The 14,581-nt window shown below is 32.2% G+C and overlaps 1 protein-coding gene across 1 annotated transcript in view; it reads right to left on the reverse strand.

Moving 5' to 3' along the window:
* Window positions 1–1,463: 1,463 nt before the first annotated feature.
* MS3_00000605 (uncharacterized protein) overlaps window positions 1,464–14,581 on the reverse strand; it is a 78,072-nt gene continuing 64,954 nt past the window's right edge. Inside the window, exons 16-21 of the mRNA XM_051208307.1 lie at window positions 12,195–12,409; window positions 9,836–9,979; window positions 7,076–7,152; window positions 4,272–4,569; window positions 3,332–3,505; window positions 1,464–2,347 (exon numbers count right to left, since the gene is read on the reverse strand). Coding sequence (XP_051065527.1) covers window positions 2,067–2,347; window positions 3,332–3,505; window positions 4,272–4,569; window positions 7,076–7,152; window positions 9,836–9,979; window positions 12,195–12,409 — 1,189 coding nt within the window. The 3' untranslated portion in view covers window positions 1,464–2,066. The remainder of the gene's footprint in view (window positions 2,348–3,331; window positions 3,506–4,271; window positions 4,570–7,075; window positions 7,153–9,835; window positions 9,980–12,194; window positions 12,410–14,581) is intronic.

Here is a 14,581-nt window from a genome sequence, read left to right on the forward strand (position 1 = left end):
TTAGTGGTGTTAGTCGTTGAAAGACTTTTCACTTATGAAAATAGTAATAGTTTCAAAGTTATGCAGTAATGGCACCAGACTGAGTGATTAGTTTATCTTACTGTAAGAGATAGAATGTTGGTTGGGATATCAACAAACTATCTTGTCACAATTCGATTGGGATATGGACTTCAGTATTCTTGGGAGACGATTCTGTGCTGTAAATAATTGCAGCAAACAAAGCGGTTGGCCTTCTGCATTGGTACCTATTAGCCTATAAAATTTGTGGGAATATGTGGACTAGGTATAGATGATTTATTGTTGTCTAAGGTGTGAACCTACTTACGATTTGTCTCGTTTTGGAAATTTTTATTCCTATTATTGGATCCACTATAAATAACCATCGCACTTCAGTTTTCGTTCACTTGATCTTTCTGTGTGTCATTTAGAAAAATTAGCTCACAATGAACTTTTTTTTATATAGGAATTGTAGTAGTCATTTTCACATAACTCAGCACCGATATGTACACGTCACACCTAAAAACCGAATTGGTTGGTGTATAGAATGCAGAATTGTCGTGGATTCAGAGTTTCTCGTATTCAGCATTGGTAATTGTATGGTCATATAACCTACTAGTGTATCAAGAAATTCAGTAAATCTTTATACCATGTACGTTTTCAAATCCTGAGGACAACGAAAGCCATCGCTTTCGGTATGTAACTTTTGTTACTTTCTCTTAGCGCATGTTATGGTTCATTCTAGGTGCATAGAAAATTCATGTTTTATAAACTAAAATCATTTACTAGGTTCAGGGTTAACATATTCAGCCTACAACTGCCTTGTTTAGTGGCTAGTTATAGCTTCCTGCTGCTCGATTAGCAGTAGAGTTTGAACCTTCAGTCTATTAGCAGGAATTAGGATATTTCAATTACTAAGCAATAGTCTCACTGTAATTCATATTACAGTTGTAAGCTAGTTTATCTATTTTTCTGTACTAGCTGATGAGACCTGTGCTGCAATAAATGGGTCAAACTATTCACATAATTATTAATAAAAACTATGCAGATGCAAGCTTATACTGTGCCACGCCCAAATATCAGATATTGAAGCTTTTAATGAAATAGTGGTATTAGTATCAATTTTACGAGTTTTTCAAGTTCCACTTATCAACTGGCCCTCTTTCAATGGTTATTTCAGCCAAACTTTAGATGTATTTGTAGGTCGGTCGGAAGTCAAACGTTGAATTGTCTTTCTTAAAGTTGGGTAAAGTTCTCAGTTTTAAATGCCATTCGGAAAAAGATAATATCGAAATCCACTCATTAAATTTGACCAACCTGTAGGTTACAAAAAATAAAGAGCAAACTGTAAAGAATCAGAAGCTTATTACTGCTCGCTACTTAGAGATCACCGCATTTAGATGTGTTCTTAGAAGTTGATTGAATCCTTAAAGATTTTCAAAACACAAAACTGTTACCTATCAATTCGTACATATGTTTTCTAATCGTAAACATAAATCAACTATATCGGAACGTTAGATATATAGCACAAAGTTTACAATTTGTGAGTAAAAATGTGGAGAGTTACAGTTTTGTTTCGCTGCGAAGTAGAAAAAAGAGTACAACATGCATATGATTCCTAAGGAAGTAGAAAGGAAGCCGGATATTTTTTGAAGTCAGACTGTATCAGTTTTAACTTGTGCGTCTTTTATTTGTACTAGCGTTAGTATTCCTGTGAATGTATTTTTGTAAAGGTATGTTAGTGGATTATAGGTTTATGTAAATAGTTAAACTAACTATGATCAGTTGCTACTAATTCTTTTTTGAATAATAAGTAGCATCAATATTAATAATATTAGTGAAGTTTATATACATATATACTGTGATATACTTCCTGTGAATCTCATTATATTGGTGATGTTGAAGCATATTTTGTTTTGTAAATTAATTATAACCAATAGAGAGATATATATCAGAAGAAATAAAGAGGAAAAGACTGAAAGGGTGTTTGTCTGCGTAAACAAATGGAAAGAAATGACCGTTTCGTTAATCAAGTAATTCTATCAGCATCATAGTTGTTTTCTTATCTCTTAGAATATTTCGGGATTCCTCATACATATAAAATTCACTTTTGTAATTATTCGGTTGCAAAGTCGATTTTGCCAATATAAATTAGGGGTTACGAGTACACAAGCTTTAGGTCCTCTGTAATGTTTTTGTTTTTGTGACAGGTAGTATTTACGTTTTATCTGTTTATTAGTTGGTGATCGCCATTTCGTATTGACAGGGTGTCCTTTATCCCATTTTGTAAAACCAACATGTTCGAAATTATGCCAAACCCATGGTCCGCGTGGTTGTGTTTGATGAAGACCTATAATTAAGAAAAAAAGCTTGTAGTTTAGATTTGATCTCACTAGTATTTTATTGCATGTTTTTATATATACATCGTATAAATACGGATTAGAAAATTTAAAATGGAAAACCATTGTCATTTGCTTTACATTGTAATCATCATTCAACTGGGTAACTTATTTGAAGTTTGTACTAAATTCGATTCATGTCTTGTCTAAATTTACTAGTCATTTAGTTTATTTGCCGAGTACAGTTTCATATTTTAGGGTTTGAACTTCCACTATTTTGTTCGAGGTCTAGTGGTCCTATTTGGTTCCTCAGACCTCAGAAGTAGGTGGAACGTGGTTAGAATAGATCACTCCAATCAAATTGAATATAATTTTTATCGAGTTTTATTAGGGATAAATTTCTTCGTAGGTGGCTTTTGTCTCGAATTACGGTTGCTCGAGAAATCGTTGAAAACGAGTGTTTACTGACTGTTTATTCATAGGATATGACTTTTCAGCATTGTGCATCTATAACCTTGCAAGTGATTGAACTCATAAGCTTCAGTTCTTGAAGCTAGCCCATCACATTTAGATTACTGAATTGGAAACATAGTCCACACCTTCAACTTAGGTCAGTTCAGGATGTACTGTGACTATCACTTAGTCTCCTTGACAGGAAACTGTTTCATTTGAAACATAGTTGAAACCCTACAAACTACTCGCTGCTGACGGGTTTCGTACAGGGGCGAAACATCTGTCTATCGGTTCCTTGTGTTCAATGAAATCCCAGCTGATGTTCTTAGTTGATGAAAAGATTTAAATAAAATCTTGATAGCCTCTTGATGTTTTAACGACTGCTGTACTGCATAACTTCAATGCTCCCATGAATCTAACTTAAGAATAGTTTTGGATATATTACTGATTCAATTCGCATATGGAATTTGTGTTAAATTACCGAAAAAACATTTAATTATACATTTCAGTCTTTCCTCAAATAACGCCATAGCAAAACTTACCTATCCAAAATGGTTTGCGTATTTGAAATATTTGAGCTAACCATTTCAAATTTGTCTCATCTGTAATACTAGTCAGAAATCCGTCTTGTAGTTCACAATAATTTCGTGCTTCTTCCCAAGTTATTTTCTTATTTTCATATAGTCGATAACAACGATGTTGATAAAATTTCCATCCTATGTTACGTATGTATTAATGAAAAATAGAACCATAGAATCAATTATTCTGATAGAATATTTCGAATCAAGATACTTTAAAACTTGATTTTTTGAGTTACTCAACAATTAGTAGGATCAGTAGAAGTTTAATAAGCTGACCCAACAGTTCACTGGTATGATTCATGCATTTATTCATTCGAAACTGGTTTAGTTTAGGCGGTATTTTCTGATGAAAGCCCAATGCTAACACGAATCAACAATGTAAAGTCGCTCAAAATTTGACGTCGGCGTACAGCTAAGATTTTATTTGATGAAAGCATGTTTTTCTTTCACAATAAGGTCCAATAACAACATTCGAATATTTTATAGATTAGATGAATTACAGCTAGCAATGATATCTAGAACGTGCGTCTTATCTTGTTTGGGACTCTAGCTGGATGTACCTGGATCCGTGTTAATGTTCACGTTGGTGATTGAAGCTAGTACTCTTTGGTCGGAAAGTGGCTATTTTGAGGCAATCCGAACACAATACACGTGTATCAACTGAGACTGATCAATTATTCAGTCAAGATTATCAGGTGGGATAAATCAAATAATTTCCACAACAGTATAAATTTATTTTGAAGCAGTTACATTTCGCCTAAATATATCAATAGATTATGTTAACCTTACAATTACACCAAACAGGTAGTCCAAAACCGTGGGGTAGGCTGGAAGAAGGGGCGTTAATTTACTGAACTAAATTTATACTACTCACTAAAGAACAGTAATAAAATTTACTGACCATTTAAACAATGCATTATATGTTTATTTGAGTGCATATAGTTTTCATAGGATGCACTTAACGTTTTAGAATCTGGTAAATCATTTGTTGCAAGCCATTCGGTTAAACTAATATGATTTTTGATTGGATCACTTTCCATTCTGTATTGTTGATTTGATTGCCAATTAAAGTCTTTCAAATAATAATCTTCGTCGTGATTATCACTATTCATTTGTGCATCAGATAAATAAATAGGATTGTTAGGCGTTTTATCCAGATTGGAATGAATGATACTTGTAAGATCTCGTTTTACTGGATTCTTGAGAGGAAGATAAAATAAACGAAAGGTGGTTTAATAGTGCCAACAAAACGGGTTGATATAGTTTATATATATGCTAAAGTGATCGGCTTACAACCAATAAGTTTCAGGTCAAGGCCTCGATTCACTGTAGTTTGCATACTAAGACTAAACAGTTTTCAAGTTTATTCTGGTCGTTTTGTGGTTGTTTAAGTAAAGTCAGTCCGTGATGTACGGAAAACAAGTGGGTTAGACATGGGCAGTCGAAAAAGAGACCTGTACGTACGATGTATGCAATCGTTCGAAAAGGCATATATAAAGTTTTAAGCAGGCTATTTTCCACCTAAAATGTCATAAAAACCCTTGTCATCTAGTTTTGCCACCAGTGACGTAACCACGGGGGCATTAGTATTGTGATAATTTTTTTTAGAAGACTAAGCGGCTTATATACTAACAAATTGAGAGTTTAACTTAAAAAATTCAAGTATCTCCGAGTGGAAATCTGTATTGCAGTTCGGTTATAGAGAAATGATACGCAATAATATTCCAATAAATTTATCTTAAAAGACGAGAGTAACAAATATACTAGTAACACAGGATTAGATGCATGAATATTTGTGAGTGTGGCAAGTTTTTTTATACAGCTGTTCAGTTGTTTGTAAAAGCTTTTGATTTTACTTATGTAATTTACATTGAGTAAGGGAATCATATCGTTCGTAGTTGAGAATTTAAGTCGCTGAGTTTAAACTGTGGTTTTCCGCATATAGCGAAACAGGAAGTTTCTGTATTTAGTTTTGTGTACAGTTGTAAGTGTTGATTCTCGAGTAGTTGTAAACTAGAATGAAATAATTGTTTAATGCTCTCTGGTTTAGAATAGTTTTTCAGTTGATATCAGTTAGTGATGAAAATCATCTTTAAACTATTCAATTTATTCATTGTAAGGGTTTTCACGTTTTCCCGTCGTTAATATTAAGAACTGGATTTTCATCCTAATCACCTATATTAATAGAGACTGATCAATAGTTCACAATATCGACAATGGGAAAATGATTTTTTTTGAGACATTTATACTCGTTTAACAAGTTAGAGACCACTTGAACTCAGTAGATTTGTAGATAACGCATTTAGTTGAAAGACACTAGGTTGGATACACGGTATAAACGTTAATAACGGGATGCAGATACATCACATTAATGTATCTCAAATACAATTTGATGCAGATAATGGATTTCATTGATAGCCATAATCAAAATCTATAGAAGAAGTTCAGGGAGTTCTTTCTGATTGTAATCAAACAGTTGCACTATAATTTTTACAGAATAAATAATATTTTTGTTTTTGGAATATAAAGATTTAATATCAGAAGGGGTTTTGTGGAGATTGCAGTAATTTCAACAGTTGAGATCATGAGTCAATTGAAGCTAGACCACCATGGAAAACCTGGAAGCACTGGACGGCCGTCTCGTCCTATTGTGGGACTCCTCAGCAGTACTCATCCACGACCCCGCCTCGCGGGACTCGAACCTGGGATCTATCAGTCTCGCGCCAGGCGCGAAATGGCCGTCCAGTACTTCCAGGTTTTCCATCGTGGTCTAGCTTCAATTGACTCATGATCTCAACTGTTGAGATAAAGGTTTAAATCAAATTCCTATTCATAATCATACCGATTGGTTAAACTTCATATGGTTGTCTTCTCATTTGAGATCTAGATGTAAGATAATTTCGGGATTTTCGATTGAAATCCAAATTGCAAGGTTTATGAATCTTGGTGGCACACATTACGACTTATACTTGATAATTTAATCATTCAACAAAAATAGTCTTATAAAGTGTAGAAAAATCAATTTAACCAGTCAAAATCTTTTTTTCTCGGTATAGTTCTTTAGTGGGTCGTTTTCAAATGTACAATCACATAAAATAGATGGGTTGCGCATGCGCGTATCATCTTATTTGACACTCATCAACTGGATGTATTTGCTACATCCTAGCGTCGATATTCACATTGAAACTCAAAACTCTACTTTCCTCTTAAAACGTTCAATGTATTATTCGTTAAACTAATGAGTCTGGATAACCGTCCGAACTTGTTCGAAGGGTGTAGTGTTTATGTTGTTATTGATCGGGTCCATTAAGGAGTTGGGCACATATATATAACATACACGTCTTTTTAAATCTATCACAGAACAATACCACCTCACACTACTCTATAGCCTTTTGCAAATCGGGCTACCCGATTATTGTAAGTAAGGGTTTGAATTATCCCACATATGGTATTTAAGACGTAGAGTTACATTCGTTTACTGTACTACAATTACAGAGATCTGTTAAATGTCAATAGTTTACTGAGAAATTGTTAACTTTAGCATTCTTCAGTTTATTTATTTAGTATGCGTTAGTCTTAATTTGTATACTATTTAGATAATAAATTTAAGAAAATGTTTGGTTTCATTACTAACTGCTTACAAATATCATAGTACAGTACCATCTCGATATATTATGTAAAGGTACACAAACACTATTTACTTACATTCGCTGTTTTAGTTGTTTCGTTTCCTAGTTTTATCGGTGTAAAGTAGGATTTTGATTGACACTTTCCATGGTTGTCTAAATAATGATAAATAACAGTTTAACGAATAAAATGAACAGACAGTATATACATGAATAAAAAATGGACGAATTAATACAATAAAGATAGGTGTTGGTAAAGTTTCAAGATGATTTTCTAAAAATCACAATCTGGTAATGGTTAAAAGAGAAAACTGGAAGCCCAAACAGGATTGGGGTCTGTTGAATAATTATCTTACCCTAACTTGATTCTGCAGACTGAAATGTCAGTGCATACTAAGAATGTTTTTCAATAAATATACAAACGTCATGTTACTCAACTAATAACAATAGTCATCTACTTTGATGTTAATTTTTGTGTAATTTTAGTAAGCAGCCATGACTGATAAAGTTAACATTAAGACAGTAAGTAACTTACCGAAGTGATCTGATAAGCACTGCTTAAATTGATTGGAGTTTGCGTGAAGTACGAAATTGATTTTCTTTAACCACTCATAACATATAATCACATTTTAAGAAAGAATAATTACATAACAGTCATTTTAAGTCAGAGTAATCTTTCCTAAGTACAATAAACCTTGCATTCATTGTAAATCTTGTTCAGTTTGAAGTGGTATATTCATTTTGCGTTAATTATGTGTAATATTCATTTTTCTGTTTACCCTGTATTGGTTACATGTCATATTCGTTAATCAGTCATCGAATGTAATATCAATGTATAAAGAAGTATATTTTGATGAAATGATTGTCATTGGTTTTTTTTCTGGAGAATAAATAAAACCTACTAATACCATCAGTTTTATCTTTTTATCTTTTGTGAATCGTACAGTTCACTTCACCTGATGTTGTTTTACTTGTATCTTACCATTGTTATTTAGGGCTGCAATTAATCGGTCTCATGTTGGCATATGTGCATACTGTGAGGATTGTCTCGATATATCCTTAAGTCTCAAGCATCATAAGCAAAGATGGCTATATCGAGGCAATCCTCACAGGATGCACATATGCCAACTAGAGGCTGATCAATTTCAGTCCTAAATATCAGTGGTAAGATACAAGTAAAACAACATCAATTGAATTTAAACTTCCCCTCATTGCACAAGCTGGTGGATAACGCGATGGCGTTTGAAGCGAACGGCACTGGGTTCGAGTCCTGGAGTAAACATCAACTCTGGGACGCAGATACATCCAGTTGACGAGTCCCAAATAGGGCGAAACGCACATCCTGAGTTCCACTGCTAGTCACTATCCATCTTTGCGTACAGTTTCCTGTTGTAATTACTAATTTTCCATAGATTATATCATATTGATTAATCATCATGAATTAATTAATGTAAGTTGAAAATCTAATCACCTAGGTTCTAGTTGATTAGTACTAACTTGAAAATATTTGCTAATAATAGGAATAGAATGAATAGAGAAATTTTTTCTCCACTAATTCCTAATTAACATCATATAACACTGAGTTCTTACTAATACTGTTTCAAAGTTACCAGGCATTTAATACAAATATGGTCTAAACAATTCTGTATCCCTTTTGTTAATCACTTTCAAAATAAAGTAAAAATAAGTTTTGATATTTGTGAATTAGATTCGATTAGTTTATTGTAATTAACTGTTTGTGATTTAAATTACTCAGTGTCAATCAGACTAAAACATATTTCTTCATGTTATCATGTTTAGAAATTAATGTCAAAAGACCAGTCAAAGTATTGTGGTGTGTGCTACTGTTCGCAATGTTGCTGCAGGGAATGTTTTATTTTAAGATTTGGAAATTTTCTTTTCTAGTGTGTGTGTGTGGCTCTGTCACCCTTGAATTCGAGGTTCATGTACAAAGTTTTATTTTCTACTGTAGTTATCTGTGTTTTTGGCGTTTTCGGCTTCATATTCTTATCAATGAATATCGAAGGATATCCATTTTCAACTTCTAAGCTGAATTTTATTGTTGGATGGCAATTATTAAATATCTTCAGAAGATGACTCAAGTCATATTTGTTGTCACAAACGATAAAGAATCATCTACTTATCCCTTATACAAGTGAAGTTTTTCTACAGTCGCTTTGAGTTGATTTTTTTCTAAACTGGCCATGAAGCAAACTGTATGTAATGGACAAAGAGGGGATTCCATTGCTATGCCGTCCTTCTGTCTATAAGTTACGTCGTTGAACGTAAACTGTACATTGCAAGTGCACCGCCGTAATAATTCATTTATTTGAAGGAACTATCAACATGCCTAATATAAGTTTATTATTAGTATTATTATCATCATCCTGTTAAAATAAGTATATATATTTGCGATTGTACAGCTTTGAAAATGAATTCGCCGAAAAGAAAACTCTTCGCTGAACTAATTTTTCTTAATTAAAATATTGTCTTGTTTATAGTATCAATGAGTAATATTTTATCATAGAGAAACTTATCATTACAATCATTTCTATGATTTGTCTAAATGTTTATATTATGTAACAGATGAATAATTAATGTTATGTAATCTATTTGAATAGATTTAAATGTAAACAATTCTGTTGTTGGGCAGAAGTTTCTAGTCTTAAAATATAACTTGAAACTCGATTAATATTTCTAATGAAAAATAAATCTGGTTAGAACTATTTCTTCAGGACTATAGAATGTACTAAAATTTCGTATATATATATATATATATATATATATATATATATATATATATATATATATATATATATATATATATATATAAACTTACTAGTTACAACAACTTCAGCTTTATATTTTCGATCTAGAATAGCTCCTGTTGGTGATTTAAGATCAACATAAAATCGTAAGTTCTGATGGTTGAAATCTCTTGTGGTTGGATGGAAACTTATTAATACGTCTTTTTTTACTTCACCTGAATAAAAGGAATAATGTTATCAACATTTGGAACGTTAAAATAATAAATATATATATCACCATAGAAACCCTGGAAGCACTAGGCGGCTGTCTCGTCCCAGTATGGAACTCCTCAACAGTGCACATCCACAATCACGCCCACAGGATTCGAGCCCATGATCTGTCGGTCTCGAGAGCAAACATTTAACCTCTAGACCATTGAGCTGGCATCCAACGCTGTTAACGTCTAACTTCAACCAATTCACGAAATTGCTCCATGGCCTTCAGTGCTTCCAGGTTTTCCATGGTGGCCTAGCTTCAATTGACTCATGAATTCAACTATTATAATGATTTTGTTAAAATAATTAAACGTAATAGAGGGGCAAAGATGAAATGAAGTGATCTGCAAAATAAATTATGAATCAAATCATGAGGATATGAAACATAATTAAAGAAAGAGGGGGATATTTTCAAATACGAATTGAAATAATAATAAAAACAATAATGGTAACAATATTAGTTTAAGGTCAAGGTAACGATAACGATAAGACGTAGTTATTTTTGCATGCACAGTTTTGACTTCAACTAATACATGGCAAGAACTTCTGTTGTTTTAAGGAGTTGGATATGAATAAATCTAGGTCTATTTGGACGAATTATATATATTACAGATACAGAAAACAGGTTCCTACAAGTGAACGTTATTTGCAGCTTTTCTACACAGAACGTTCTTTTTATCATTGCCGTTAACCGATTTTAAATTATATCAGTAGTTGAGTCACTTTTAAACTCCAGATTCACATAAAGGTATTTCTTTGAAACGGAGTTAGCGGATTTCTTGTCCCTACTTTTTTTTCATCTTCTCTATAAAGCGTCTTAGATAGCCGTTTTCAGCCAAAGTTTTCCTGACGAATGCGAGTTTTTCGTCAATACATTCAGTACTACATATCTAATGTATTCGGTAACATAAAGAGTGAATAAGATTCCGCTTTACCCTAATGGAACCAAGCTATATTTCATATATATACGATCTGTAGATAAACTTGAATCCCGAAATTCGTCTAAGGATAAGATAATTGAGCTGAAAAGTAATTTGTAAAAGGTCCACTTAACTAATCATTCAACCTTAAATTAGCCTACCACCTGTAGAATACAAATTAATTAGTCTTATCCTAAGATCATAACATAACAACATGTAAATAAAGTTTGAATTCATAAAATTTCAATCATTAATTTAATATGAACATGCTTCATATAACTATTAAAATCTCAATATTTGACCTAACGTTAAATGAACAGTCATATTTAACATTTATTTGTGTTTAGTTCAGTTCATCTGTTACTAGTGTATCAAAAATATTTTGTCATAATATCAGAGCCAATAATAATGAGATGTTTTAGTCAGTCAGCAACAACGTAGAACTTCGTACGTATGTACGTACGTACACCCGTTCAAGTTGCCATACCACATTAGCACAGAGATACAACTGTCGATCCGAACCCCATCGTGGTAGAGGTAGTAAAAGTATAAACAATATTCAGAAAGATTAGAGTTTGATGATGTTATTCAAGGAATATAATCCGATGAAAAAAGTTTGGATAGTAAAAAAAGTGACATGAAGAATTCAGATGTTTCAAACAACAACAAAAAAGCCATAATGCTCTCCAAATGTTTACTCATACTTTAAATTAATTTACTTTGTAATGAATATTGTTCTTTTTTTTCAGAATTGATCAGTCATACGGGATCATTTTTAAGTGATCTCGTGGAATTCGTATTTATATACTCTTTCCCATTTGATAATTATCATGTATATTCAAGTTAACAGTCTTTTTATTATACATAATTTAAATAAACTATTCTTATTATTGGTATGATAAGGCTTTTTTCTCTCAATTCCTACTGTACGTCCCTTTCACATGGAAACCATACATAACTTTGAATCATGTGTATGGAATCATAGAAATGGATATTATATCAAAAATCATGTAAATAAAGGTAGAGAACATTCACAATTCAGAGATAAGTTATATACATTGAACAAGATTAAGATGATGATTGTGATTCAATGTTTACGGTTCTCATCAATTTTTAATGATAGTCATTATCTTCACATTCACTTGGAACCATAAACCATTAATTAAATACATCAAAATTATGAATATAGGTGGAAAATGAAAATTGAGTTCAAATTATATATGCTACTCATTTTCATATTTATGCATATAAATACCTTTATGAAAAACGACTAGTTTTTGTGAATGTAGACTGAAATCTTTCCCTTCAATCGCTGTATCAGATGATAGTCCAACGTAGACATCAGTTAAAGTTGATTGTAACGCCTGATTTGTACCTTTTCGTATCACGGTTAATGTCAGAATACCTCTTTCTGGACAGATTGTATACACTTTATGATCAAAGCCAAGAGTAATCCAACTTAATTCCAGACTGGCAGGAATGAGAAAGGTAAATACAATTATTAATGGTACAATAATATAGGTATTATTAATAATAACACTGGAAATTAGATAATTGAATGGAATTTACGAAAGTCCCCTTCAAGCACATCCTTAATATTCAGTATCTTCTTACTCTGTCTTATTGGAATTTAAATTGAATTTGATTAGATCTATAATTAACTGAAAATCTTGAAGTAGCACTATTACACATAACACTTGATCATGACATACTGATCAGAAGTCAAAGATAACAACCACGATTACGCAGCACTTTTGACTGTAGTTCGAAACCTCTTAATATAATTATATTGCGTTACTATCAAGCTGAATGACTTTACGTCTGGATTGCTCAACGTAATTCTTTTACCGATAGACAAAGATTAGATTTACCGTTGTTTGACAATATAGCTGTGACCAGTGTCATGTATGTCAATTTTTCAGTGCTGATTTGGAGTATTAGTTTCATCAAATCTTGCTGACGAGTTCCAATATCAGGGGTTTATGTCAACTACCTCCAATAACTTTACAGAATGAAATCATATTTGAGAAACTAGGGTACGGTGTTGTGTTTTCCCTCGAGAAACTAATTCAAGATCTAGCCAATGACATAGTTTATCTATGTAGACTTGACAGAGGGTTTCTAATAATATCATTGTCCGGTTCAGCTCATACTCAAAATAAATGATAGTATCTATTTCCTTAAGAGTATTTTAACGAATTTCTGCTGATCAAATCGTTGGTTAATTGGTCCAGTCGACTAACATTTAATTTACTGAATGTTATATTCTAAGTAATTGGATTCCATTTAAATGAAGAGTGTATTCATTTAAATCAGATTTCTCAATCCAATTCATTTTAATACTTTCTGTAGTTAGAAGTCAGTAATATTCAATAGGTATCCCTACATTATTCTCATCCTATTAACTGTCTTGATATAAATGAATCTACTATGTCTCGTTTATTATTCCAGAAAAGAATGAATTTTACGTTGAGTTTTTCTGAAGGCAAGCAATGGTCTGAGATATAATAAACAACTTGTTTTTTCAAGCGAGTAATTCATATATACATATTACCATAATAGTCAGGTTCTACGTTTTATCCTTTAGAGTGGCCTTATATCTGGCTCCGGTTATGTCATATGAATGGGTGCTGTCGAAATATATATATCGTCAATCATTGTATATCTTTATTGACTTAATCCACGTTAGTGAATAACGGAATTCAATAAGTCAAATCCGAGAATGCATTTCGAATACATATATTTCATATAATCATTGATCCAGACAAACGATCAGGGAAATGAAGCGAAGAAAAGAGAGCGAAGCGAAATAACGCGCAATGGAGAAGCCATGTAAGCCAATTCTATTTAATCAAGCATTAGTCAATATTTATAAACACAAAAATAAGCTATAGACATGTGATGAATAAGATAAGAAGTGTACACACGTATACGTTCATATAAAAGCAGTCAAGGTTGATAAGTCAATAATCAACGAAGTTAAAACTTGACTCAAGAGGAATGGATAAGTCGGTCTGTCCAGAAGCTAGAACAAGTTATATGAGCTTAACATAGTAACCGAAACTACAATCCAACTGATTGAAAGAATAACTAACTGAAAATAGCTTAAATTATGTATATTTACAATTAAAGTGTATTTTCGTCAACGATTATTATAGAAAAATATCAAAATAGATCATTTATCTATAAAATCGAACAACTTAAATTCCTAATGAAAACTCATTCTGTTGAAGTGATTGATAATTTTGATTATAATAAAAGCTAATTTTCCTATTTGACGGTTAAATTACTTCATTACACAATCATCTAATGTTTGTTAACTCCATGAGTTCTAATCACTATTTCAATGTTCTGGAACTTTCCCACCCAAACTTTGTTTATTAGAAACAAAATTTTTTGTGACCTCATTAACTCTATCGGAATTTTTGCTACATCCTTAATTACCTTCTTATGTATGTCAATATCTGTAGTAACGTTGATTTTCAAATATTTTAGGTTATAAGAAGCTGATTAGAACCTAATAAAATAAAATGAATTCATATTATTCTGTACCAATCTTTGTTCTTGCTTTATTTAATATAATAAAGGGAACTATGTGTATGTAATTTATTTTTGTACTGACTATTTGAATCGAAGTGAACA

This window comes from Schistosoma haematobium, chromosome 6 (assembly GCF_000699445.3).
Source record: "Schistosoma haematobium chromosome 6, whole genome shotgun sequence".
Classification (NCBI taxonomy): domain Eukaryota; kingdom Metazoa; phylum Platyhelminthes; class Trematoda; order Strigeidida; family Schistosomatidae; genus Schistosoma; species Schistosoma haematobium.